Genomic DNA, 25171 nt, shown 5'->3' on the forward strand with positions numbered 1-25171 from the left:
GGAGGCCTTCAAGACGAGGCTGGACAGCCATTTGTCAGGGATGCTCTGACTTGGATTGCTGCATTGAGCAGGGGGTTGGACTCGATGGCCTTGTAGGCCCCTTCCAACCCTACTATTCTAAGATTCTATGCTATTCTATGATTCTAACACAGCAGAACATGTGCATGCTCAGATACAGTGGTGGGGAAAAAGAGGTTGATCACAGGAAAAGATGGATGACCACTAAACAATATTTGGCCAGTACTAACTACAGCCTAGTAAATAAAGAGAACTGAAGCTTAGAGTTAGTTAATATTTATTCCATCAGTACTCCATTTAGTCCATCATTACTGAATTATTTGTATCAACTTTTACATGCATCTAAATGATCTGTCATAGAATGTTTGGGAGCTCAGATAACTTAGCCACAGACAATAATGTTTTCTATTTTATTAAGAAGCACTGCTTGACTGAGAAGAATTACGTTTGGGATCACCAACCTATACTCCCACATCATGTAAGCAGGTGCTCACAATTTTTCAAATACAGCTGTTTGAGTTGCAAAGAAATCAAGTTGTAGCCAGTACACACATCTTGAAACTTCGCCCTTTCCTTGTCTAGACAAACAAGTTACAGCCTTCACGTACTCGTAACTTGTCTTTAAGGCTTGCGCTGCAAGGCTCATCTTCAGCCAAACCGATAAAACATCACAATTTTCAGGAACGGACATATCAATGCAAGAACCAATTTTGATTTGTTAGACATAACTATAAGATACTTTCCCACAAAAATTTTAAATGGATTAAAAAATTAAGACAATTTCCCTCACCTAGCCTAACTGTATCTTCTCCAGTACCAGCAAGTGAAGGCTGCATATTCCCTGCTCGGGCCTCACCATCAGGGCAGTTCTGAGGTGTTCTAACATCAGTAGATGCTCCTGTTGAGCTGCTGATCTTACGACTTGGAATGCCTAAGAGAAAATAGAAGACATTTGTCTAATTGGGTTGTACTAGCCTTCACTGCTATGCCTTCACTGGTAGTTAAAACACCTTCTCCCTTATCCGCCTGCCCCGTCACTGAAGTCATCAATGGAGGCATTCCTGGTGGTTCCACATGGACCTGAGGTCCATTTAGAGTCCACTTGGAATAGACTGGCTCCTTCTCTGCAGAATTCCCTGCCAGTTGATGTCAGGCAGGCGCCAACATTGCTTTTATCGATGTCTGCTAAAGACATTTTTATTTAAACAAGCTTTTCCTGAATGACTAGCCACAGTTTAATTGTATAATTTGATTTTAAATATTTTGATTTTTTCTAATGTTCTTTTCTCCTTTACTGTTCATCACTTTTTTAGATATTGTTGTTGTTGTTGTTCAGTCGTTCAGTCGTGTCCGACTCTTCGTGACCCCATGGACCATAGCACGCCAGGCCTTCCTGTCCTGCGCTCTTTCCCGGAGCGTGCTCAAGTTCATATTCATTGCATCCGTGATGCTATCTAGCCATCTCATCCTCTGCCGTCCCCTTCTCCTTTTGCCTTCAGTCTTTCCCAGCATCAGGGTCTTTTCCAGGGAGTTTTCTCTTCGCATTAGGTGGCCAAAATATTGGAGCTTCAGCTTCATTATCTGTCCTTCCAATGAGCACTCAGGGTTGATTTCCTTTAGGATGGACTGATTTGACCTCCTTGCAGTCCAGGGGACTCGTAAGAGTCTTCTCCAGCACCACAGCTCGAAAGCATCAATTTTTCGGCGCTCAGCCTTCCTTATAGTCCAGCTCTCACAGCCATACATTACTACTGGGAAAACCATAGCTTTGATTAGACGGACCTTTGTCGGCAAGGTGATGTCTCTGCTTCTTACTATGCTGTCTAGGTTTGCCATAGCTTTCCTCCCAAGGAGCAAGCGTCTTTTAATTTCATGGCTACAGTCACCATCTGCAGTGATCTTGGAGCCCAAGAAAGTAAAACCTGTCACTGCTTCCATTTCTTCCCCTTCTATATGCCAGGAAGTGATAGGGCCAGATGACATGATCTTAGTTTTTTTAATGTTGAGTTTCAAACCAGCTTTTGCACTCTCCTCTTTCACCCTCAACAAGAGGCTCTTGAGATCCTCTTCGCTTTCTGCCATTAGGGTGGTATCGTCTGCATATCGAAGGTTGTTGATAATTCTCCCGGCAATCTTAATTCCGACCTGTGATTCATCCAACCCGGCATTTCTCATGATGTACTCTGCATATAAGTTAAATAAGCAGGGTGACAATATGCAGCCTTGTCGTACTCCTTTCCCAATTTTGAACCAGTCGGTTGTTCCATCTCTGGTTCTTACTGTTGCTTCTTGACCCTCATACAGGTTTCTCAGGAGACAGGTAAGGTGGTCTGGTACTCCCATCACTTTAAGAATTTGCCACAGTTTGTTGTGATCCACACAATCAAAGGCTTTAGCGTAGTCAATGAAGCAGAAATAGACTTTTTCTGGAATTCTCTTGCTTTCTCCATGATGCAGCGAATGTTGGCGATTTGATCTCTAGTTCCTCTGCCTCTTCTAAACCCAGCTTGTACTTCCGGTAGTTCTCGGTTCGCATACTGCTGAAGCCTAGCTTGTAGGATTTTGAGCATCACCTTGCTGGCATGTGAAATGAGCGCAATGGTGCGGTAGTTTGAACACTCTTTGGCGTTGCCCTTCTTTGGAATTGGAATGTAAACTGACCTTTTCCAGTCTTGTGGCCACTGTTGAGTGTTCCAGATTTGTTGGCATATTGAATGCAGCACTTTAACAGCATCATCTTTTAGGATTTTAAATAGCTCGGCTGGAATACTGTCATCTCCACTAGCTTTGTTGTTACTAATGCTTCCTAAGGCCCACTTGACTTCACTCTCTAGGATGTCCGGCTCAAGTTCAGTGACCGCACTATCATGGCTATCAGGAACATTCAGATCTTTCCTGTATAGTTCTTCTATGTATTCTTGCCACCTCTTCTTAATCTCCTCTGCTTCTGTTAGGTCCCTGCCTTCTTTGTCCTTTATCATGCCCATCTTTGCACAAAACGTTCCCTTGAGATCTCCAATTTTCTTGAAGAGATCTCTAGTCTTTCCCATTCTGTTGTTTTCCTCGATTTCTTTGCATTGTTCATTTAAGAAGGCCTTCTTGTCTCTCCTTGCTATTCTCTGGAACTCTGCATTCAGTTGGGTATATCTTCCCCTTTCTCCCTTGCTTTTCGCTACCCTTCTTTCGTGAGCTACTTGTAAAGCCTCATCAGACAGCCACTTGGCTTTCTTGCATTTCTTTTTCTTTGGGACGGATTTCGTTGCTGCCTCCTGAACAATGTTACGGACCTCCGTCCATAGTTCCTCAGGCACTCTATCAGGTCTAATCCCTGAAATCTATTCCTCACCTCCACTGTATATTCATCAGGGATATGATTTAGGTCATACCTGAACGGTTTAGTGGTTTTCCCGACGTTCTTCAATTTAAGCCGAAATTTTGCAAGAAGCAGCTCATGATCTGAGCCACAGTCAGCTCCAGGTCTTGTTTTTACTGACCGTATGGAGTTTCTCCATCTTTGGCTGCAAAGGACATAATCAATCTGATTTCGATATTGACCATCTGGTGACGTCCATGTGTAGAGTCGCCTCTTGTGCTGTTGGAAAAGAGTGTTTGCTATGATCAGCATGTTCTCTTGGCAAAACTCTATTAGCTTTTGTCCTGCTTCATTTTGTACACCAAGGCCATGCTTGTCTGTTATCCCGGTGATTTCTTGACTTCCTACTTTAGCATTCCAATCCCCTATGATGAAGAGGACATCTTTTTTTGGTGTTAGTTCTAGAAGGTGTTGTAGGTCTTCATAGAACCGATCAACCTCAGCTTCTTCGGCCTCAGTGGTTGGGGCATAGACTTGAATTACTGTGATGTTGAATGGTTTGCCTTGGATTCGTACTGAGATCATTCTATCATTTTTAAGATTGTACCCCAGTACTGCTTTTCCCACCCTTTTGTTGACTATGAGTGCTACTCCATTTCTTTTAAGGGATTCTTGGCCACAATAGTAGATATGATGGTCACCTGAATTAAATTCGCCCATGCCTGTCCATTTGAGTTCGCTGATTCCCAAGATGTCGATGTTCAATCTTGCCATCTCATGTTTGACCACCTCCAGCTTACCTTGATTCATTGATCTGACATTCCAGGTTCCTAAACAGTATTGTTCTTTACAGCATCGGATTTTAGATATAGAGAGTTTATAAATTTTGTAAAATAAATAAATAAATGGGAAGGGACTTCCCCATCCCCTTCTCCCACCTGCACTCCCCCCAAACTCCTCTGAGTATAGGAGAGCCTCCAGAATGGTATGGGGGCTATGATGAAAAGATGAAATTTCCCAAAATCAGGAAGTGGGACCTTTTCTGAGTATATTTGCATTCTTCCAAGTTGCCTCTTTCCAAGTTTGACCCATTTCCCACTCCAACAGCCCTTCATGCCCCATTCCAGAGGGCCACCTGACCCTCAGTGAAGATGTCGCAGCCCTCAGGATCCAATCTGTAGGTTCTTCAAAATATTAATAACTACTCTATTGTATAGCTTTGGTGTACTCTGACTTATCAAGACAACAATGCATTAACAGATAACTTGTGTTGATTGATCATTCCTGACCTCAGTGGCAGAGTCAGCCACTCACTGGAAGTAGAAAGCTACCTCAAAAGCCCCTGTATACAATAAAATACAGTGTATTAAAGCCTTGTAATTAAGCATTCACATGGTTGCCAGATGTCCAGTGGACATAGCATGGAGGTATATTTCCCAGTGGGGACTCACAATGGCTTGTTTGAATTACTGTGTGACCCCACTTTAGTCTGAAGAAGACACTGCACCTGCAGCACCAATAAAAGCCAGTGGGCTAAGACAGGTGGGTGACCTATATGATAAACTATAACGCTTCAAAGACATAATGGCAGCTATTGCTGCCAGAGGATTCTAGAGTAAGAACAGAAAAAAAAAGCAAGGAGGCAGAAGAGAACAGTTTAGATTAGAATACTGATAACATCTTGAAGTAGAAACTTTATAGCGGGCATGACCATATTACCAATATGACCATTATTAGTAACTTTACATATAGCAAAACCCCTTTAATCTGATTGACTCAAAATTCCTTTTGGGAAAATCTCATAACTGCAAAGGTACAGAGGTTTTCAAAAGTTGCTTCTGAGGTCAGCAATGGCATGCAAAATGTATGCAAGTACCTGGAGGTGGCAAATATCCATGAAAGAGAACGCTGCCACAAGAGGAGCGCTCCAGCTCTTCACACAAGAGTAATCTTCTTACTGAAACAAAACAACATATGTACCAAGAATGAACTTTATATTAAGTAAATGTAAAATGGGTTACTTCACAAATGTTCCGTTCCTTTAGCTTTTTTCCAAGAGGGCAAATCTAGATTTCAAACATCAAATTAGACATATCATGAATTTACTTTAGGCCGAGCCCAAATGCCTTTCCCCATTTCACTGAACTGTTTGCTGTTGGGGGGCGGGGGGGGGGGAGATTTTGCCATTTTGCAGAGGGGGGGGGAACATTTTTATTTATAAAATCATTTATAGAATTCTGTTTGGCCCTCAGAAAGGTCCCCAATAGGGTTTACGACATTAAAATGTCAATTAAACAAGGTTATAAAAACTAGGGAGCAATAAAAACAAGCTAACAAAAGCAACGTACAAGCACCTAGCAATTAAAATAAATCAAAAGCCTGGTGGAATTGTTAAAAAGTCTTAACCTCAAACCTCTTTTGGAAGGCAGTTACACAATCAGTATGATGCAATCCAAAAGGCCCGTGTCCTTTTGGATTTCCCATGTCCTCATCAAATATACCTCTCTTGGTGGTGGAAATGGAGGGGGGGTGTTTCTTGGTAGCAGTAAGCTTCCCAGTGGCTGGCAGCTGCCACTTTTGCCCTCTGAATCCATCTGGGAACAATTATGTGTGATGATGTAGCTAGCACCATTCCCACATGGCTTCTGGGTGGTGGCCGTGGCAGGAATGGTGGCCACTGGAAGGAGCTCTTTGCTGCTGCTGCAAAACTACCCCCCCCCACCCCCAAAAGGGCAATGTTGCTCTCCTTTGGTTTCCTTCTCCCCTTCCTTTTGGCTTCCTTCTCAGGCAAAAGTTCTTGGTTGAGAATGTTCATCTCATTATTACTTACTATTCAGGATCCAATTATGTTGTGAGTCATTATCATTCTGGATACTCCATTATTTCATTAAAAAGATAATTACACTAATCACTAAATTCAAACTAACTAGTGAATCACCAAGTTCAAACTAGTGAACAATTTAAATACGCATATTTACCTAAAGGTGTGATTCCATAAAATTCTGCTTCATGCCTGAGCACATTAATGCTTACTCCCCTGCAAAAAGGGTAGAAAATATACATATTTGAAAACTAAACTAACTAGTTGCAGCACAGAAAAGCTAAATCTCTTATAAGAAGTTTTATTTTCACATGCCAAAAAATACTTAAGACAACTAAAAATAGATGTACATGCTATTTATAATCCAAAACCTCTATAAAAATTCAAGTTACATTAAAAAATTAAGGAAGGATATTGAATCGGACTCACTGAACTGATATCTCTATTCTTTGAAAAACAGTTTTATTAAACTGCTCCCGTTATGAGAAGTAAAAATCAAAGAACTAAAATCTTCTAGGATACATACAGCACAAAGTGCTGACTAAGGGTCCAATCCAATATACACACACACATACACACACAACTACGCATAGTCAAATGGGGTGGGTGTATACGTCTCTCTCACAGTCAGAGTAAATACACAAAAGAAAGGTGGGCTCAGCTCTCATTTGAGTTGAACCATTTCAAGGATTTGGCCTCAAAGACTGTACAGATCTCTCATGCCTGAGACTTTGGTTGCTACATTGTACCAGAAGGTTTGTGGCCCATGAGGTAAAGAAAATGACTTGAGTTTGCACGACATGACAAACCATCATGGGCAGCTAGCCACAGTGGGTTGTTGTGTCATCCAAACCCATAGCGTTTCCCGCAGGGTGGCTTATTTTTCATAAACAAGCCATGCCGAACACCCATGGCTTGTTGTCAGGTTGTTCATGAGTATGGTGAGTTGTTGTGTCATGGAAACCAATTTTATTGTGGGTTGTGGGGATCGGCTACAGAACCTCTTGGCAAGACCAGCAAAAAAGCTTGTGCCACTGGCTCTTCATGATCTCGCCAGTGACTGCCCTTCCACTAATGCTGAAATAGCACTTTGGAAGGACTGTCACTTGTTCCCCAGCTTTTTTTTCCATGCCTCAAAAACATGCAGTTGGGGTTGTATTTTATTATTATTATTGCCTTGCACAAGTGCACACTTATGGCTGTGCGATATGTGTAGTCTAGCCAGGTCAATCTCCTTGTATGTTTCAGCTGTGAAAGGGAACCAGGAAGTGGAGTAGGTAACATCCAAAGAAACTGACAAGAGGAGATTGCATATGGGCTAATTTGCACACAGTTGTGAAGGATCGGGACAGAAATAACAGTAAGAGAAAGGAGGGACCCAGTAGTACAAAGCACCGAAAATGAAGAGGAAAAACCAAAAGTGCACCAAAGGGGGGGGGGGGAATAACTTCTCCTTGGCAATGTGATCCTCTCACTTTTAAGTGTTGAACTGAAACTTCTCAGTGTCCTCTACCTTTTCAGCATTTCCCCGACTCTCCAGCTAGTCCAGAAAGAGAAGATATTAACTTCCTGCCTTTTCATGAAGCAGTTACTGTCGTGGTTACCTGACAGTAAAAAAAAAAAAGAAAAACCTGAGAAGGCAGCTGCATGGGATGGAGTGGATGGGGCTCCATGATGCGGCGGGAGCCATATGTAATTACCGCTGGTGGCGCCCCATTTGCTCCGTCCTGTTCTGCCACCCTCTAAGGATTTTTTTTAAAAAAACCTGTTAGGAATATTTGCGCAAATTTAGGACTGGGAAGCAAATGGAAGGGACGCGTACATAAATTTAATGGCCTGGAAGTAAACAGAGAGTTGAGGAAGCATTGCAACTGTGCACAAATTAGCCTACATGCAATCTCATCTTGTCAATTTCCTTGTAGGTTGCTCCCTTTGTTAGCTGAAACATACAAGGAAATTGACCAGGCAAGATTACACATATCCGACAGCCACGAATGCACACTTGCGCAAGGCAAACAAAAATAATACTTGTGAAGGATTGTTGGTCTCACCCCAACAACCCTGCAAGTTAGGCCAGGCCCAACTTGGCCACAGGTCTTCCCAAGATTACTCAGTAGCTTCCCTCCCAGGCCAATAGGCATTGTAGTTAGCACTGAAGTTATACAGGACACACCACACCAACTGGAAGGTGGATAAAAGTTTATTAGGGGAAAGGAACAAAGAGGAAGGGAAAAGGGAGAGGTAGTAGGTTGTACAGGGAATTACAAGCAAATTACAATACTCAAAAACCAGAAATGCCAATCACCAGGGCACACTCTCCCAGGAGCAAAACAATAAAGCTAGCTAGTCTATCCTATACATACCAAAGTATGGGCATCTCAGGATAGCCATTGAACAGCAGCACACCCTAGTACCATTAGGGCAAAAGAAGAGATGCCTGCCCCTTCTTTGGCCCTCTTTTTATTGCCCAGCCCTAGCAACTCAAGGCAAATTTGAAACACCCAATCATAACCCAGTCCCAGGACACCCCCCTCCACCCTCCAAGGAGGCTGAATCTTCCTACCAGACATGGCTGTTATCACTTTCCCAATTAGCCGGAGCAGAGTGTGGCCTTGAGCTGCCAGGCTGAGAAACAGCCAAAAAATAATCAGCTTCCAGGTGGCTACTTCGCAAGTGACAACCCAATCAGCCCTCATGGCTTCAGCTTCTACTACCTTCATTCTTGGCAATACTTTTTAAAAATACAACCCCAATTGCACGTATATGAGGCACTGAAAAACAGCCAGGGAATGAAAAGGGGTAGCAATCAGAGCAGGGAGCAGGAGACAAGGCAGACTTTGCCACAAAATCCCCTGGGATATGTGCTGGAGCCAGCTGGGGGACTGAGGGGGAAGGAAAGGGGAGAACATGCCACGGCAAGCCTGATTGTCTGTTGGGTTGTTCCATGAACAACCAACCTACCGTGGCTTACTCACAGAGTTCACATGATGTGCGAACCCACCCAGTATGAGGAGATCCAAGGACTTACACATGAGGATAGTCTAAGTCTACTGCAAAGGCTTAAAGAAGACCTAATAGATTCACTAGAATCAAGTGCACCCCCTAGAACCTCTGCAGAAATCCACCTCAAAGATTTGGGAGTGGTTTATTCTGTGGAATCCAAGGGGCTAGTACTGCCATCCGTACAACAAGTATGACGTTTTTGAGATTGATTTTCATTGATCTTAAAAGTGTTTTATAATCACCTTACTCCAGAAGTGTTTTTAAAATGACAGTGAGAATTAACGTAGAATTTCTTACCGCAAATCTAATTCCTTTGTGCGAAGAAAATTTAGAATGGGTGCAAATGCTGCAGGATCTCTATCAATAAATATCTACAAAGAAATGAAAGCCCATTTATTAGCTTTGCATAGTTGTTTTAGAATAGGAACACAACCCTGCTCTAGTTATTCACCTAAGTCCCATTTATTTCAATGGGAACAGTTTAAGCATGTGTTTCAGTGTGGTTGAAATCAATGTGGCCTAAAATGCTACACTTTGTTAATATTATACCCTATATGCAGCACAAAATCATAATCTAATAAAAAAACACTGACCTCGCTAAATAAAATAGGACTTTTTCTAATGAATTTTCATACAACAGTAATACTGAACAGCCGCAGCGGACCTGTTGAGATTATACTTCACCCCTTGAATTCTACCCAGTACAAAAATGAGAGCAGATTCTCCCCATTTTATCTAGAAATGTTCCCAAAGTTCATAATTACCCAACTTAGAATACAAATTTGTTCAGCTCATATTGATCGGATATATTACAAGTTAAGTGCCATTTCTCTGAGAAGCTCTTCTCTGGCTTTGAACGTACAAGATTCTGCATGTGTAGAATCAGTGTTCAGGGAGATCATACTGGGTTATAGGTAAATATGCAAACGTTCCTTAATAATTACCCCTTATTCTTGATGAAATCCATTGATTGTTGAGAACCATGTGACCAGACCATCTGACCAAGCATTCCTTTGTTTGGCATGCATGTTTTCTATTTGGGTCGATTCACTCTATTGTTTCTTGTAAATGTTGTGCATGGTTGCTGTAATCCACTTCGATTTAAAGCAGAGCCCTCTTGGGATTAGGCATCATCTCAGGTGTGTGGTTTAAGCTATTGCTCAAAACCAGGATTGCAAGCCAGGAATTTATATTAACACCTGCATTTTACGCTGATTTATAACTCTTAAAGCTTTTGCATTTACACACACACACACACACACACACACACGAGATTGTGAGACTTATTCTGGATGCAACAAATAGTTTCATCTGCTAAACTTAATACAGGAATCACATTTCATGTTCTAACAAATTAAAAAACAGAATACTCACAGCACCAGTTTCATCTTTCAGTGTTGAAATTCTTCCACTCAGCAAGCTGAAAACAAACAAAAAAATCTAAGTTACAATCTAATTTCATATGAAGACATGAGGAAAACAAGAGACAAAGAAAAAACAGCAGTGGCTTGGATCCCTCATTGCTCTTCCATTCCCATAAGGGAGTGAGTTCTTTCTGATCACTCTCTTCTTCATCTGCAGGCCCCCACATCATATTCCATATCATTTCCAAGAGCCCCCTCCACACACACACACACACACATACACACACACACAGATTTTCAAAGGGTGAAGGAGGCTGCAGAGGGAAAGGGTGGATAGGAAAGCCCTGTTCCATTCATGGAAGAAAAGTCAGGATCCATGCATATGAGTATGGTTTTTTTTGGGGGGGGGGGGTTACAGGGAGAGTCCCAAAACTCTGTGCTACTACAACCTACTAAAAGTATAATTTACTGTGCATATGTTCACTATCATAAACCTTATGTTGGACATTTGCAGGAAAGAATTAGTGGGTATGTGAGGAATTATGATCTCCTCTCTTCCTTCTTCCAGTTCTTCTTTAAAAGTGTTCTCCTGTCCTGCCCTCAGTGGAGAAACAATAGGAGAGCTGTGCGTTATCCCTTCCCATCTGCCATTTTTGTTCTGAAACTCCCCTACCCAAATAAACACGTGCCTGGAACCTCACAGTGGGAAAAGAAGTTTGACTCAGGCAGAAAAGGAAGAGTTGTAAGGGAAGAGGGTTCAGTATCCTCTCCCCATGCCTCTTCTTTTGTGAATCTATCACTTCCAGCTCTGTTTTGCAGAGAAGCAGTAGCCATCAAGGTTTTCTTGCATAAATCAGCAACAAAACATATCATTCCAGTCAGAATTAGAATATCCATGAGCATCTCTAATACCTCTCAACACTGTTGTACAAAGGAAAGGATACTGGTAGCCCTCAGACTTTTAGTCCATCATGAAGTTGCAGGAGAACCAGTTATTGGTATTATATATCAAAAAAATATAATTAGAGAACTCTGCTAAAACTTAGTCGAGACGGTTTTAGTCTAATATGACAACATATTTGAAAAAAATAGAAGCAAATAGAAGTCAGAATAGCAGCTGAAAATGTTATGGTGGGAGAGGACAATCGAACTTATGCAAATGTGTGAAATACCTGGATATTTCACATTCCATAACAAGACACATGCCCTATTAAAATGCAACACTGCCAACAACCCTTTTTTCTCACCACAAAGAGACCTGTGAAAGTGGGAGTGGGATAGTTTCGAAGTTTGTACTGAAAGTCATAATAGTCTTTAACAGTAAACCAAAACATACACCATACATTATCTCAAGGTAAAATATATAGCTAATTACACACACACACACACACACACACACACACACCCTAATAAATTAATTAAGGTTGCAATCCTATGTATATTTACTGGGGAGTAAGTCTCATTGAATTGACTTACTTCCAAGTAAATGTGGATAGGTTCAGGCTGCAAAATACCTGGAAAAAAAGGAGTCTGGAATCCACATTAGTGTTTGTCTTGAAGTACTGAACCTAGAAAAGAAATATTAAAAGTCAAGTACTGCAACTAGCAAGTTATTTATTCTTACTGACCATGACAACATACATGACATATTTACTTATGGGTTAATTCTTTCATACCTAAGGGAAATAGCGCTTGAACACAGCATTATGAGCGCTTGAGATATATTTATTTCATCAATACCCAAAAGACGTAATATCCAGCCTATTCACGTCATGCATTCTTCTGGGAATGAACAAATGCAGTAAGCAAGCAATAAGAAAGTAATCTACAAGGCCCCAATCCAGCTAAAATTAGTTGTGACTATCCCATTTAAAACAATGGAACAAGTTACAAGCAACTCATTAGACCTACCTTCAGTGGTACTTAATCATGACCACCTTTAGCTTGATTGGGGTCCGATGATCTAGGGCCTCATATCACAAGTCCTGCATTTTGTTATTAAGAACATAAAAGCAGCCTTGCTAGATCAGACCAAAGGTCTATCTAGTCCAGCATTCTGTTTGTACCTATTGCCTATGGCGAATTCACAACATGACATGAATACAGTAGCACCCTTCTGTTCATGTTCCCAGGAAATGGTGTACCTAGACATACTGTCTCCAATACTGGAGGTAGCATATAGCCATTGTGATTAAGTAGCCATTGATAGCCTTATCCTCCATGAAATTGTCTACTCCCCTTTGAAAACTGTCCAAGTTGGAGGCTATCACTGTACCTTGTGGTAGTGAATTCCATAGTTTAACTATATGCGTGAAATACTTCCTTTTATCTGTCCTGAATCTCCCACTATTCATCTTCATGGGATGACCCCTGGTTCTTTTTTGTGTTTTGCATAAAAAAGTAGTATCCAACAATTTTAAAAAAATGAGTAGTAATACCATATAAGAGTTTCTGTATTGTACACAATGCAAGTTCTGTGCAGTTGCACAATAAAAGCATGATCAACCAAACCTTCTCTGAACAAAGGGCTCAATACAGAAGACTGAAAACTATAGGAAGTAAGAATTTGTCTCTTCTACTAGAAAAAGTCGATAGAACAACTTTTCTTCTCATTATCTTTTCAGATGTAGGTTTGCATCAGAACACAGACTACAAGTTCTATTGAACATAATTCAAGCATTTTTGCAATCCTAAGCATAAAATTCTTTAAAATGGCATGTGTACAGAGGTTATCCTATTATGTTTATTATGGAATTTAAATAATTGCTATACTCTCCAAATGTGGAAGAAGCCAACAAACATGAATAGTTCAGCACCAACACATGTAAAAATATGGGCTGGGAAGATCTGAGAAACACTGCAATTAGGCCTGTGAATCCATGGAAACTTTACCCTTGTTTGTTTCCTAAAACAGAAATCAACCCATGCTGCATAGCAAGTTGTTTTTGAAATGGAGGGGAGTTTCTAAAGTTGTGATATCGGTCAAAAGAGAAAAACGGATTCCACTGGGCTAGCACAAGCCACTTTCTTGAGCCTAAACAGTTACTGGATTCTGGCCCATTGGTCAAATTTCTCTCTCTCTCTCTCTCTCTCTCTCACACACACACACACACACACACACACTCTCTCTCTCACACACACAGCAATAAAACCAGAAAAATGTTTTTTCAAGCCACAATGCAGTGTGGGTATGTGCAGGTGTTTGGGTGTGGGGTGTTCTGCATCCAGCCTGTGGGCTGGAGGTTCCACACCCCTGAGTTAAAGTATGAAAACCAAAGCTACTTTTAGGCAAATGTGAAATCAGTGGGATATAAGTAACTATTGTTATTAGACTTTTTTAAATAAAGCAAATTAAACTATTCAGTTTATGTTTTGGTTTTCAGAAATTAATCCAATGTTAAAAAGGTAAAGGTGTCCCCAACCAGTCGTGTCTGACTCTAGGGTGCGGTGCTCATCCCCGTTTCTAAGCCGAAGAGTCAGCTCTGTCCGAAGACGCTTCCGTGGTCATGTGGCCGGCATGACTGAATACCGAGGTGCATGGAACGCTGTTACCTTTCCCGCCGAGGCGGTACCTATTTACCTACTCTCAATTTCTTGCTTTCGAACTGCTAGGTTGGCAGAAGCTGGGACTGAAGACGGGAGCTCACTCCGTCATGCAGCACTCAGGTCTCAAACTGCTGACCTTCCAGTCTGCAGTTCAGCGTCTTAACCACTAAGCCACCGCGGTCCCATAAATCCAATGTTAATACCTATGATAAATAATTGCAAGATTATGTCCATAAGGTAGCAGGAAATAAGGGGCTGTATCCAACTGTTTCTGCAAGCGAACATCACTGGCAGAACAGATTCCCCCTGCAGCCTTCCAAATTTACTCTGGAGGGTTGGGGACCCTTTGGAGCAGATTTGGAGGGGGTGGATGGAGAGTGTATGGGGGAGGGGAAAAGGGGAAGTCCTGTTGCACAAGCAGACATTGCTTGTGCATAGCTGGATGTCACTCAATAGTAATTTTTATCATCATCAATCTATTTAATATGACAAACTCCACTCTAGCTTTAACAAATGTAACTTTACCAGTGAAGCTTTTCACTTGTAAATAGGGACCACCAACGATCCTAATGAAATAAATCATCTTGTTCTGTTTAAATGCTACTAATAATGGTTGATTCCTGCTAATTGTATACCTGTATTTGACTACATATTGTTCCTCCAAGTTGATTAGATGTTTGGTTAACAGTATAATCCTAAAGCATTCACACACAAATTCCATGGAAATGAAGGGAAATGGCAGAATAGTATGGCTGATGAATGACACCCATAAACAATGTAAACCAGACTGACCACAATCTAGACTTTTCCAAGACATTAATGTTATTTTACTGTGGAACACATGTGGAACACAAGTAGTGCTTCTCAGGAACATGGTGTTTGATTTACAAAATCTACAATCTTAAAAGTAGTTTAGGAGAACTTAAGAAGGCACTCCAAGGCTATTCCCCTCACCCCCAACAAGAACTATGAGGCCATGTTTAACAATGCCATGCCCTCAATATAGAAGTTATATATGTTCCAATTTTCCCTCAAGTACAATTGACAAAAGGATAATAATTTCAATTACTTTTAAAAGTAGATCAGTGATTATGCTGTAGCTCGTTCTAACAAATTCAATGTCTTCTATTACAATCTTATTTTCTAAAGCAACAGTCAGTTTACTAGACTATGAAGTACTATCAAGGCTGAGCATACAGTCTTCTTGGGACATATAGAAAGGAACTTATTTTGCTGTGCCACAACTTATCAGACTGATAAAATGCTACTGTGAAGTTGTGCAAGGATGCAACTGTTATAATATTTTATCAAGTTTGTGTACTATTCACCCCACGTTAACTGAGTTCACATCGTTCAGATAATGCAACTAAATATCAAGTTATATTTTATAGAAAAATTGTAATTCAATTACAGCAATTTATATTCAAACAATACTACAATACCATCAGATTAAGGATCAGTATATTGTCAGGCTAAGTGTTGCTGACAATGTCCTGGACCTTCCAATATATCTTAACCTTTTAAAATATGTTTTATTATTTGCTTGAGAAAGGGCTCCTCGGGCAGAAGAAAGGAATGGTGGAGAGGCTAAGATGAAGTTAAGTGATCAGCACTACAGGTATATCTTTCACCTGCATGCTGGTTGAGAGTATCCTCTGTGTTGCCAAATACCTCATGGAGAGGGCCGTGGATTAGTGGTAGAGCACATGCTTTGCATGCAGAGGGTCCCACGTTCGATCCCCAGCATCTCCAGGTAGGGCTGGAAAGAATTTTGCATGAAACCCTGGAGAGCATCTGTCAGTCAGTGTTGACAATACTGGGCTAGACTGACCAATGGTCTGACTCGATATAAAGCAGTTTCCTAACCCCATCACAGCATCTTCAAAGATTCTGGGATGCAACTTGGTAATTCCACAGCACCACTGGTGCTGATCACCCAACCTCATCTTAGCCTATGCACTATTCCTATCTTCTGCCTGAGCAAATAAAAAATATATATTAAATGGTTAAGAGATGCTGGAAAGTTCAAGGCACTGTCAGCAACACACAGCCAGTCAATATACAATGACTAAAGTATATCACATTCCATCTCTTCTACACCATTCAAACCCTAGTACTGTCATCCTAACAGAGATCACTAAGGCACAATCCTATACATGTTTAGACAGAAAAAACTCCTAAAACTCCTAATGTTCCTGAGACTTTTTTCTGTCTATGCATGCATAAGATTGCACCCTTAATTGCTACATATATTTCCATATGAATAGTTATGAAGAAAAAAAAACTACTTTCTTTGTACATGATGCTCACATGTGTCCTATGTTAGAAGGGGCATTTCATTCTGTGTTGCAGAGATGGTGGCATATGCTATCCATGTGTTCTGTAAATATTAAAAATAAATCTAAATCATAGAAATCTGTTGCCTGATCTAGCAATTAAAATGTACCACCAGTTAATTTTTTAAGAGCGCAGTCCTACGGCAATGCCCGTAAGCTGCTGAACTCGGGAGGCTTACGGGCATCCTATGCAGAACAGGAGTGGCAAAGGCAATCTTCACCTCCACATTCCACCTGCTCTGTGTTTTGGCTAGACAGGCTTTTTCGCCCATCTAGCTGAGGTGCGTCAGAGCAGGAGGAAAGGAGGCTGGGGAGGCCTAGGGACACACTGTATCCTGGCTTCCCCAGTCCCCTTCCCTCCCTGCCCACTGGCATGCCCCCTTTACCCCTGTCTGAGGTCACTTTTGCAACCTTGGAGAGGCATCTGGGAGGTTCTCCCTATGCTGGCTGCGAGGGGGAGGAGTGCAGATTCCTAGATCCACACTTGGAGCTGTCTTGGACTTCAGATCCAGGATTCCAAATTATCCTATGGCCCCCCAGACTCTGTCTAGGGGCCATAGGATTGTTCCCTAAATGAATTAATACAGCTGATTAGAGTGTTGGAGAATCCTCCAAAGTTAAATCATTATTTTCAGGTTATGGAGGCCTATTATTTGCACCTTCAACATTATGGGAAATCTAGCACTAGTAGTAGCAAAAGAAAATGTGAAAACATACTACAAAGCTAGCAAAAGGCTTTGCAACAACAGGATGGCATACCTGACAAGATTAGTATTTTTAATTAATTTCACTGATTAATTTTCAAAAGTACCAAAAATTATCTCTTGAAAATAGAAGCACATAAGGTGCAGAGTTCCAGACACTGCAACTGAAGGAAGACTACAACATTTAAGACAGTTCCTTCTGCTCTACTTTTTAAATAACTGTCTCTTTATGTCTGATCATGTTAGTTTACCTTGATCATCAATTCTTTAGAGATGTTTGCATGCATCATACAAGGGCATGAACCCTAAGGTTAACTTAAGGAAAGTTTCCTGTCTCCTACTTCCCCCTGCAGCCTCTGCAACCCTGGAAAAAGTCTCTGGCGGGGGGGGGGGGGAGGTTCCCCCTGAACGATGTGAGATGGGGTGTGTGGGATCAGATGGGGGAAAAGAGAATGGGAAATGTGCCTTAAGTGAATTTCCTTAAGTTCACTTATCTTAGAATCCAAGCCAATGTCTTCTATTTAACTCTGCTGAAGTTCTGCAGAAGTTTAGCCTTAATTACAAAGTTAGTTATCTTGTAATTAGAAAACTATGTAGGTCACTTGATGTGTTTATCATCTCTATCCCATGTTTCACTGTAACTATAGGCTGGCATTATAGCAAAGTATTTCATGAGTTCAGTAATCTTAGGCCTCCTGCTTCATTCATGCATAAACTATGGGAGGAATCTCAACGTACCAAGAATTCACACACACACACACACACACACTCCTTGTTTATACTATGTGAGCTTCATATCACATCTAGATGGGTTTTAAATCATACTTCTAATTTCTAGTCCATGCCCTTCAGCTGGAGACCAGAGTAAACACAAAGCTATATCTATTTTGTCTTGCTGAGAGGCAATGAATTGTAGGCTAAGGATGCAATCCTATACCCACTTACCTTGAATAAGCCTTACTGAACTCAGTGGGATTTACTTCAGAGTAGACATGTGATGTATAGGACTCTGAAGGAGTACGAGCTGGAAGATCACCATTTCAAATTCCACCTTTGCCAAATTCTACTAGGTACCTTTAGGGGTGCCACCACTCTTTAAGCCTCCCTGTCCTCTTCCCAGAAATATGTAGGTAATACTGACCAACTTTACAAGGCATTTGTAAGAATTACTGATATAGTTCATCCAAAGTACTTGGAACATTTGAAGAGCTGTACATAAATGCTAGGTATTATAATCCTTACATGTGGGTAGACAGCAGCGATTTCGTTATCTGTGAGGCTCAACAGGGAAAGGTTTAAGAATCTATTCTATTACATCTCTAATTATACCAGCAAATATATCTTAAAAACAAAAGTCTATAAACCAGAGAAGACACTTACTGATTCCTAATCAGAGTTGGAAATAACCCAGGCAACTGGCTGCTCAACCCCCTAGAAATCTGAAATATTTCTTGAGCCTGTTTCAAGTCTGTCATCTAAGCATTTGATGATGTTTCCCAAAAATGTCAGGCTAGTACTTTGTTTTAAAAAAAAAATCTATTATTTTTTTCAATACTTGTAGTTTGAAAGTATCCAAGTATAAACACAGTTCCATGCAATTCCCCCCCCCCCCCGTGCCAACCAAAACCATTCTTGTGGCTGGCAAACCAGTAAAAACAATGTAAACTCACACTGGGTTGAGCATGATGAAACTGAATCCCACAACAAAGCAAGTTGGCAGTAGCATGGGCAGGTCCCCCTGTTCTGCAACAAGGCCATGAGAGGCCAGGTCCCTGCATAACCCTAAGGTAAATTGTGTAACAGAAGGCAGGGACCTAACAGAAGCAGATGAGATTAAGAAGAGGTGGAAAGAATACACAGAAGAACTATACAGGAAAGATCTGAATGTCCCTGATAGCCATAATAGTGTGGTCACTGAACTTGAGCCGGACATCCTAGAGAGTGAAGTCAAGTGGGCCTTAGGAAGCATTAGTAACAACAAAGCTAGCGGAGATGACAGTATTCCAGCCGAGCTATTTAAAATCCTAAAAGATGATGCTGTTCAAGTGCTGCATTCAATATGCCAACAAATCTGGAACACTCAACAGTGGCCACAAGACTGGAAAAGGTCAGTTTACATTCCAATTCCAAAGAAGGGCAACGCCAAAGAGTGTTCAAACTACTGCACAATTGCGCTCATTTCACATGCCAGCAAGGTGATGCTCAAAATCCTACAAGCTAGGCTTCAGCAGTATGCGAACCGAGAACTACCGGAAGTACAAGCTGGGTTTAGAAGAGGCAGAGGAACTAGAGATCAAATCGCCAACATTCGCTTCATCATGGAGAAAGCAAGAGAATTCCAGAAAAACGTCTATTTCTGCTTCATTGACTACGCTAAAGCCTTTGATTGTGTGGATCACAACAAACTGTGGCAAATTCTTAAAGTGATGGGAGTACCAGACCACCTTACCTGTCTCCTGAGAAACCTGTACGAGGGTCAAGAAGCAACAGTCAGAACCAGACATGGAACAACCGACTGGTTCAAAATTGGGAAAGGAGTACGACAAGGCTGCATATTGTCACCCTGCTTATTTAACTTATATGCAGAGTACATCATGAGAAATGCCGGGTTGGATGAATCAGAGGTCGGAATTAAGATTGCTGGGAGAATTATCAACAACCTCCGATATGCAGACGATACCACCCTAATGGCAGAAAGTGAAGAGGATCTCAAGAGCCTCTTGTTGAGGGTGAAAGTGGAGAGTGCAAAAGCTGGTTTGAAACTCAACATTAAAAAAACTCAGATCATGGCATCTGGCCCCATTACTTCCTGGCATATAGAAGGGGAAGAAATGGAAGCAGTGACAGATTTTACTTTCTTGGGCTCCAAGATCACCACAGACGGTGACTGTAGCCATGAAATTAAAAGACGCTTGCTCCTTGGGAGGAAAGCTATGGCCAACCTAGACAGCATAGTAAGAAGCAGAGACATCACCTTGCCGACAAAGGTCCATCTAATCAAAGCTATGGTTTTCCCAGTCGTAATGTATGGCTGTGAGAGCTGGACAATAAGGAAGGCTGAGCGCCGAAGAATTGATGCTTTCGAACTGTGGTGCTGGAGAAGACTCTTACGAGTCCCCTGGACTGCAAGGAGGTCAAATCAGTCCATCCTAAAGGAAATCAACCCTGAGTGCTCATTGGAAGGACAGATAATGAAGCTGAAGCTCCAATATTCTGGCCACCTAATGCGAAGAGAAAACTCCCTGGAAAAGACCCTGATGCTGGGAAAGACTGAAGGCAAAAGGAGAAGGGGACGGCAGAGGATGAGATGGCTAGATAGCATCACGGATGCAATGAATATGAACTTGAGCATGCTCCGGGAGAGAGCAGAGGACAGGAAGACCTGGCGTGCTATGGTCCATGGGGTCACGAAGAGTCGGACACGACTGAACGACTGAACAACAACAACAAAATTGTATAACACTTCTCAAAGTGAACAAACAAGTTACCCAAAGCTTTTCCTCTTCCTTGCCTCTGTGCTCTCAGAACGTTTCCCCAAAATTCATTGTCCAGGCAGTTATTCCGAAGAAATATTTGTTATGGCTGAGTTCTATATGCTAGCACCGATACCTACAAATGAACTTCTGAGCTTTTCTTCAAGCATGAGTGGTGTGCTTGGGTGGAATCAATGTGGTACTTTAAAATATTATGAAGTAAGCAACAGGGAAAAGATCAGGATCCCATTGCTGATTATTTTAAAAATACACGCATCAAATATATGAATTTTATATCTGTAATGGTGTTTTTTTATCTGACTATGTTAATAAATAGAAAAGTACCTAGATTTACAAAACACATTTTCTACACGCACTCCATATTTGACAAAAGGTTTTCATATTTGCATGTGGATATTCATACCTGTGTACAAATGGTAAAGTGAAATTTGACCGACTGCATGAGTTTTGTTCACACCTGGAGTCTTGATTTCCTTTCCACACTTCAAATATGGCATTTTTCTCCAGCATAGGCTAGTGATCTGAGCATTTCAGTTTTCTCCTGTGTCTTGACACTTTTACTTATGTTGGAGCTTAATTCTGGAAGGTTTCTATATTCTGCTTAAAAATACACTGCTGTCTACACAGCATAGGTTAGTCTACTGGGGGATACTAATAATTAGATCAGCCTTCCCTAACCTGAGGCCTGCCAGATGTGTTAGACTGCAATTCCCATAATTCACAGGACTGTATAGCCTTTTAGTTCCTTCTTTGATGGCACATTCAGGACTGCTTACAACATGACTGCTAACCAACTTTCTTACCACTATATTTACAATCAGAGGAGCTGAAGAAAGGTTAATAGACAGCCTTTTCTTTCCCCTCTTTGTAATAAATGCTTATGAATGAAATGGAGATTCTAATTCACCTAAGTGCTTATGAATGAATACCAAATCCATTTACTCTGGATGTATTAATTCACAATACAAGTATGCATTCTTGTGTATGCAGTGCAACTTGGGCACGCTGAATCCACTTCCTCACTTAGTACTCCACCTTAACCAATCCTCGGGATTATTTGGGATCTTTATAAACAAAAACAAAACGAACAAAAACTTGGGACAAAACCATACATATGTCAGACTGGGGTTTGTGTATTTTTGAGGCACCCTTTTTTCTTGCCTCGATTTTAGAGGTGTTTTTTTAAAGGCTCAACACAAGCGAAGCATGCACACGATACCAGCAGCAAGCACCCGCATACATATCGCTCCCCCCGCAACTAATTTTACTGAAGTAAAGCCCAGTGTGAGCGGGGTGGGTATTGGAGCATCAGGTCGCCCTCTCTCACACTTCTTTCCCCAGGCCCTGCTTCGACTAAAGGAATCTTCTGCCTAAAGTCATCCCAATTCCCCATGACAATCCGCCCCGCTTGAACCCATACTCGCCCCCAGCTCCAAATACCCCCGGTATCCATGCTGCTATCCCAGCCTACCACCACCACCCCCCGTTCGGCTCACCTGGTACCCCCGACATTGAGCTGAATTATCTCCCCGCTGCCTGCACCAGCAAAGCCCGCGCCGTTCCCCGCCATCTTCCCCAGCAGCAACTCTTGGTCCGAGCACCGCCTGTCGCCGCCGCCGCCGCCGCCCCCAGCCGCCACCCCGGAGCCGAGGGAGGGGGAAGGCGGCGGCGGCGGCGGCGGGCCCGAGGGAGCGACAGGGGCGTCCAGCGAGGCCGCGTCGGCCGCCACAACAGGCACTAGCCGCGCCGAGGGAAGGGCTGCCAGGTCGGGGCGCGGGAAGGGAAGGGCAGCCGGGGCGTCGTCGTTCTCTGCCTAGCCAGGCGGCCGAGGAAGGCCGCGCCGCCAGAGCCACTACCGCGGCCTCCGACCCGCTTCCCGGCCTCAAACGTCGCCGCTCTCTACGGCGAAAAAAGCCATAGCAACGCGCGGCACCTGGAGGAGGGCACTCCGCGAGGGACAAAATACCGACGGCGGCTGCTCCTTCGCGCGGGAGAACAAGCGGAGAGGAACGTTGGGAGGAGCCGAGCAGGTGACGCCTCCTGAGCCGCCCGCCCCCGCCCCCGCGTTCTGGAAGCGGCCGAAGAGCCCAGCGCTGAGGTGCTTGCTTGCGTGCGAGTGTACGCGCGGAGCTTTCAGAGCTCGGCCACGCGCACGGCTACCCAGGAGCAAGCCCCGCTGAGTTCCGTGGAATGTACTCCCAAGTAAAGCTCCCTTCACGTGTTACTCGCCCGAGTAGTCCAAGAGCCCTTGTCAAAATATTTACCTCATAAGGTACAAAAACCTTACAAAAGTTGTGGCGTCTCCAGAACTGCCCGTCTTATGAGCAGCTGCTTTGGTGCTTAGGAGGTGGCAGCCCACCCCCCTTTTCCCGACTAATAGTTACGCCGTAAGGATGCAACAAGCAGCATCTGTTGGGGAATAGTGTATATAGAATCATAAAAAGGTAAAAGGTAAAGGTGTCCCCAGCCAGTCGTGTCCGACTCTAGGGTGCGGCGCTCATCTCCATTTCTAAGCCGAAGAGCCAGCGCTGTCCGAAGACGCTTCCGTGGTCATGTGGCCGGCATGACTGAACACCGAGGTGCACGGAACGCCGTTACCTTTCCCGCCGAGGCGGTACCTATTTATCTACTTGCAATTTCTTGCTTTCGAACTGCTAGGTTGGCAGGAGCTGGGACTGAAGACGGGAGCTGGAAGGGTCCCACAAGACCATCCAGTCCAACCCCCTGCTCAATGCAGGAATCCAAGTCAGAGCATCCCTGACAGATGGCTGTCCAGCCTCGTCTTGAACGCCTCCAGTGTGGGAGAGCCCACCGCCACCCTAGGGTTCCATTGTCGTATTTGTTGTTGTTCAGTCGTTAAGCCGTGTCCGACTCTTCGTGACCCCATGGACCATAGCACGCCAGGCCTTCCTGTCCTCTGCTCTCTCCCGGAGCGTGCTCAAGTTCATATCCATTGCATTGGTGATGCTATCTAGCCATTTCATCCTCTGCCGTCCCCTTCTCCTTTTGCCTTCAATCCTTCCCAGGATCAGGGTCTTTTCCAGTGAGTTTTCTCTTCACATTAGGTGGCCAAAATATTAGGCTGACCATATTTTCTTGAGACAAAAACAGGGGTTATGTAATATTCCACATTCATGAAAAAGTAAGACGATAACAAAAGTTTTATATGCACAAGCCGGTATATGCTAATGTCCCACCGGAGAGTTCCACTGTAATAAAAAAATAGCTAACGGCCTGTTGAACCGAAATATGAGTCTGAAAAGTCCGAATAAAACTGAATGTAGGGTAGAAAGAATCTCTATGGGCGGAATGATGGTAGAAATAACAGTAAGACTCACCCTCCTGGCTCCCACACGCTGAACGGAGTTTAGAGACCACCTCTTGAATTCCCCGCCACTGCAGACAAACCAGGGGGCGGCGTCTGATCATTGCCAGCTCAAGAAGCCTGGCCCTGGCTGGATAAAGTAAACAGAACTTCCTCTTTCGTCACACTGGTAGTTTTACTGCACGCATTGATTAGCACAGAGCCTTATGAGAAACGCGTTCAGTTTTTTACAAAAAATTAAAAATGGGACAAAATTTACAGTTATATTAAAACCACGGGACGGTCAGGAAATATGAAAAAAACGGTACTGTCCTGTTTAAAACGGTACGTATGGTCAGCCTATTAATTCACGACTGTCCAATCTGACTGACTTTCTTGGGGCATATCCCCTTTCTGACCCTGACAAAAAAGGGGGCTGGTAGTTACATCATAAGGTACGTGGCTGAAACTGGTACCAGTTGGTAGAGATCACCTTCTGCATCTTAAAATATCCAGTCTGACTGCTTTGTGTCGGACCAACTCCAAATCAGACCATTTAATATGATCAGAGTCATAACTATTTCCACTGAACTGAGGAATTGATGTCACAGCTCCAGAACTATATTGGTACTTCTATTTTTTGGCCTTACTGTGGAAAGGAAACAATCATAGGTAAATAAAACTTGATTAAAACAATAATAAAAGGCATAAATTAAAAACAATAAAAACCACAGCAACAGAATAAAAACTGTACTGAACCTAACAGACCCACTTATACCTGCTTGAAGACCTGCCTGAATAAAAACATCTTTGCCTGCAGGCAAAAGGGCAACAGAAAGGCTTTCTTTACACGGCACTTTTGTCCTGCAATTGAGATTGCTCCTTCACGGAAATTTGCGGGCTCTTTATATGACGCCATGAACCTCCAAGATGTCTCCTGCACTAAATGCCCTTTGTTCTGAATAGATTGCAACAGCACAAGAGGCGACTTTACACATGGACATCACCAGATGGTCAATATCGAAAGCAGATTGATTATGTACTTTGCAGCCAAAGATGGAGAAGCTCTATACAATCAGTAAAAACAAGACCTGGAGCTGACTGTGGCTCAGATCATGAGCTTCTTGTTGCAAAATTTCGGCTTAAATTGAAGAACGTAGGGAAAACCACTAAACCATTCAGGTATGACCTAAATCATATCCCTTATGAATACACAGTGGAGGTGAGGAATAGATTTCAGGGATTAGACCTGATAGACAGAGTGCCTG

The 25171-nt window shown here is 42.6% G+C and overlaps 1 protein-coding gene across 5 annotated transcripts in view; it reads right to left on the bottom strand.

The window, feature by feature from the left end:
- KCTD3 (potassium channel tetramerization domain containing 3) overlaps positions 1-22499 on the bottom strand; it is a 61249-nt gene extending 38750 nt beyond the window's left edge. Inside the window, exons 1-8 of one of the 5 annotated variants that reach the window (XM_084828797.1) lie at positions 22338-22499; positions 22096-22203; positions 12034-12087; positions 10530-10575; positions 9453-9526; positions 6310-6368; positions 5208-5288; positions 809-949 (exon numbers count right to left, since the gene is read on the bottom strand). In XM_084828797.1, the coding sequence (XP_084684923.1) occupies positions 809-949; positions 5208-5288; positions 6310-6368; positions 9453-9526; positions 10530-10575; positions 12034-12087; positions 22096-22169 (529 nt within the window). In that variant the 5' untranslated portion in view covers positions 22170-22203; positions 22338-22499. Of the gene's footprint in view, positions 1-808; positions 950-5207; positions 5289-6309; positions 6369-9452; positions 9527-10529; positions 10576-12033; positions 12113-22095 lie in introns of those variants that run through there. The other 4 variants (XM_084828796.1, XM_084828799.1, XM_084828798.1 and 1 more) reach the window with 4 other exon arrangements.
- Between the last annotated feature and the right edge of the window lie 2672 nt (positions 22500-25171).

Source organism: Heloderma suspectum, chromosome 1 (genome assembly GCF_057233095.1).
Source record: "Heloderma suspectum isolate Gila_16-S chromosome 1, 16-S_ref, whole genome shotgun sequence".
Classification (NCBI taxonomy): domain Eukaryota; kingdom Metazoa; phylum Chordata; class Lepidosauria; order Squamata; family Helodermatidae; genus Heloderma; species Heloderma suspectum.